General features: G+C 53.5%; 1 protein-coding gene across 1 annotated transcript; it reads right to left on the bottom strand.

Annotated features, from left to right (window-relative positions):
* Nucleotides 1–1,504: 1,504 nt before the first annotated feature.
* Nucleotides 1,505–3,116, bottom strand: LOC103543763 (deleted in lung and esophageal cancer protein 1-like). Its single transcript, XM_070577244.1, has 3 exons — nucleotides 2,939–3,116; nucleotides 1,909–2,062; nucleotides 1,505–1,635 (listed from the first exon to the last, which is right to left on the bottom strand). Exons 1-3 carry the CDS (start codon nucleotides 3,035–3,037, stop codon nucleotides 1,565–1,567), a joined length of 324 nt encoding a protein of 107 aa, XP_070433345.1. The 5' UTR covers nucleotides 3,038–3,116; the 3' UTR covers nucleotides 1,505–1,564.
* Between the last annotated feature and the right edge of the window lie 550 nt (nucleotides 3,117–3,666).

Here is a 3,666-nt window from a genome sequence, read left to right as displayed (position 1 = left end):
GTAGGTTGAATACCTTTTCATAAATTTATCAGCCGCTTGGATTCCCTGTTTTGTGAAGTACCTAGTCAAGTTTTTTGCCATTTTTGTATTGGGCTGTCTGCTCTCACTCTTGCAGATTTGCGGGTACTCTACACATTTTTGATGAGTCCATTGTGAGTTACATGTGTTGCAGCTATCTTCTCCCCCTTTGGTTTGTGATTTCACTTTATTTAAAAATTTTTTACAGCTTTATTTATTTATTTATTTTTACAATGGACGCCTAATTTTGCAGGATCCCTGTTGAAAAGATGATCTTTCCCCCACTGTTCTCGGTGACATCATAAATCAAATGACCAAATATGTGGGTTTGATTCTGGGTTCTCATTTCTGTTTCATTGGCCTGTCTGTCATTTCTGTGTCCATATCACATTTTCTTGGGTATTCTGATATCTTAAAGTCTTGGTATCCGGGAGAGCACGTTCTCCCATGTTGTTTTTCTTTTCTCGTCCTTCTGCCTTTCCATATAAATCTTGGCGTCAGCTCATTAAGTTCCACAACAAAAATGAAAAACACTTGTTGGGGTTTTGACTGGGACTGTGGAGAATCTGTGGAACGTTTACAATACTGAGTCTTCCAATCCAAGAACATGCTAGATCGTCTCTCCATTTATTTAGATCTTCTTCAAAGGTCTTCAGTAATGTTTTATAATTTTATGGTTTTATCCATACGGCCCTTGTATGTTTTTATTTATTCCTGGGTACTTGATATTTTTTAAGCTATTGTAAACGTTATCTTTTGCTTTTGTGTTTTAATTTCACTTTCCCTTAGCTGCTGGTATATAGAAGTGCAATTGACTGTTGCATATTGATTTTATATCCACGGCCTTGTTAAATAAATTTTCTCTTCCTTTTTAATGTTTATGTCTTATATTTCTCTTTCTTGTCTTCCTGGACTAGCTAGTTCCTCCAGTACACAATGGAAAAGAAGTGGTGTGGGCTGGCATCCTTGTCTTACTACTGATTTTAGAGAAAGCATTCAACAAACATTTCAAAATTACGTGTGATGTTTGTTGTAAATTTGTTGTAGATAGCCTTAATCAGATTAAGTGCCTTACTACTTCTATTTTTCTAGGAGTTTTTTTCTTTTCCTCCTTTGGATCTTAAATTGCCCTTTTGGAAAGGGGGCCCCTCCATTCTAGGAGCTGTTCAGAGCAGTTGGAGGTCAGAGGTACTAGCTCCTCTACTCCCCACTGTCCACTCCACCACCCCAGTCTGTGGCATGGTCCAGCCCCCTGCCCAGCAGACCTGTTCCTTAGCTCTGTGCCATTTTATTTCTACAGCTGGGAGCCTGGGGCTGGGATGTGGGGCAGAGCCTCAGAGCTGGTAGAGACGTGGCCTTGGAGGGTACATACCTTCTACCACCAGCATGGATTCATACAGCTCACTGTTCCTGGGGGAGACGAGGGCTAAGGTTAGGAGGGGGCCCTGGGCTCCAGGCCTGTAGGCAGTGCTGGGGGGTTGGGGGGACTGTACCTGGCAGTGAAGAAAACCTGGAGGGTGACAGAGGATGGGGGCGCATTGACTGGTCATGCCTCCAGCAGTCCACTGCCTGGGGAGACCCCGAAGGCCACAGGGCCCTTGTCTGGCTCCTGTTGGCCTGCACCGAGGGGAAGGAAGCACACACATGAGTGCAGGCAGCTCCACGCACTGCCTCACATCTCAGGTGTGCACCCCTGGCCTTGCCCAACCCCACAGGGCAGGGCAACCCTGGGATCACTAGGGACTGGGGAACTGGCCACCTCTGCAGGGATTCCCAGGTGGTGCCAGCCCTGGGGAGCCAGCCTGCAGGGACAGGGCACCCAGGTGCCGTCCTGGGGCTCTTGGCCCAGCTGTGCAGGGAGCAGTGCGCAGCCAGGAGGGCCTGACATACCCGTCAGCACAGTCCAGTAGCTCCGGCAGCCACTCAGGTTCATCAGATAGACCTCGCAGACCTGCTTCTGGTTCACAAAGCGGGTGCTGAAGTCCACCCAGCTGGTGGAGAGCTGCAGCTCGGGCATGGCCACGATGGCCCGCAGGGGCACCACCTAGAGGGCAGAGCCTTTTGCTTGGTGGGGACCAGGCGACCTTGCCCAGGCCGGCTGGGCCCTGAGCTAGGGTCTCAGGGACACAGGAGCATACCAATCCCAAGTACTCAAGCTTCTCAGGAGCACACAGGCAGCTCCATGGCGGGTGGAAAGGGGCCAGGGCTGGCACTGAAAGCCTGAGGCTGCTGGTGGGGTTCTGCACAGGGAAAGGGCCAGGAAGGCACCATCTGCTCCCCATCACCCATGCCGCGATCGAGCTCGGTGGCCTCTGCTCCCTGGTTGGGCCGCCCTCCAGCCTTCCTACCTCTTGTCCAGCCGTCTGCGCCTCGTGGGTTCTGGGCCGTCTTGCCTTTTCCCTTGGCCTCTTCAGCTCAGCTCTACACCATAGTCCCATGACTTTGTCACAGTCCACGGAACTGGGCCTGTGGTGCTCACCCTGGTGCTTGAATCCCCACACAAGCCTGAAATTCACTAGAGCCCTAGAGGCGTCCCTCAGCTGCCTCAGGCGCTCACTGTCCCCAGCCATTAAGCCATTCTCTTGGTTTGACTTTCAGTGTGGTTTCCCTTCTCTCTTCATTAAACAGTGTGCAGGCTTCACATGCTGCCTCCTCCAGGAAGCCTTCCCTGATTTTCCACCCTGCAACACCTCACCTGGTTCTGAGCTCCTGAGACAACTGAGGAAGGATGACACAAATTTCTCCATGTGTGTCCTCAGGGCAACGCCTCTTCCAGGGCAGACTGGGCCCTCAGGGCAAGGGCCAGGGCTCCTCTTATTTCTGAGGGCCTTGTCGGGGTTTGTCCTCCTGTGATCCCACCAGAACAAGAGTCCAGCCCGGTTCCACTGTCCTCGGGGTGTGGCGCAGGCCTGGGACTCACCTGAGTGGTGTGGTTGGTGTACTCCAGGAGCAGATTCTGAGTAAACACCATCGCCTTCTCCCCACTCGCGTTCTGCTGGATGTCCACTCTGGGCAGCATCTGGTCAGCTGGGAGCTTCTGATAGGAGAGCAGCTCCAGGGACAGTGAGAAGGACACGTCCACCTGAGCACAGGGAGACGAGCCGTCACCTCAGGCTGCCGAAGGCATGCAGCAGCTTCCCCACCCGGATCTCCATCTTCCTCCCCTCCCACGGCCCCTCAGGCCTGGCCAGCTCCCAGCTCAGCCAGGACCCAGCATGGCTTGCAGGGCCCAGACTGACCCAGCCCTGCCCAGCAAACAGCCCAGCAGCACGCCTCCCCCACACCGCCCAGCGCCCCTGTCTGGTGCGTTCATTCCATAAACACCGTCTGTGCCCAACACCCATTAGTACAGGGACGAGGCTGTGCCCGCCCTTAGGATGAGGCTGTGCCGGCCCTTAGGAGCCGAGGGGCGACAGGGGAGGAGACAACGAGCAAGCTGCCCTTTTCCCCCTGGCATGACCAGGGCTGTGGGCAGCCCGTGGGCCCAGGGAAGGCCTGTGTCTTTATCCTGAGGACAGTGAGGAGCCTCCAATGGACTTTGATCAGGAGGATGTCCAAGTCAGCTTTGCCTTCCTCAGAGGTCACTGGCTGCTGTGGGGAGGTGGGCTGGGGAGCACGAGTGGGTGTGAGGACATCATTAGGGGGCCG

This window comes from Equus przewalskii, chromosome 15, assembly GCF_037783145.1.
Source record: "Equus przewalskii isolate Varuska chromosome 15, EquPr2, whole genome shotgun sequence".
Taxonomy (NCBI): Eukaryota; Metazoa; Chordata; class Mammalia; order Perissodactyla; family Equidae; genus Equus; species Equus przewalskii.
This window is presented reverse-complemented; position numbering and strand designations above follow the sequence as displayed.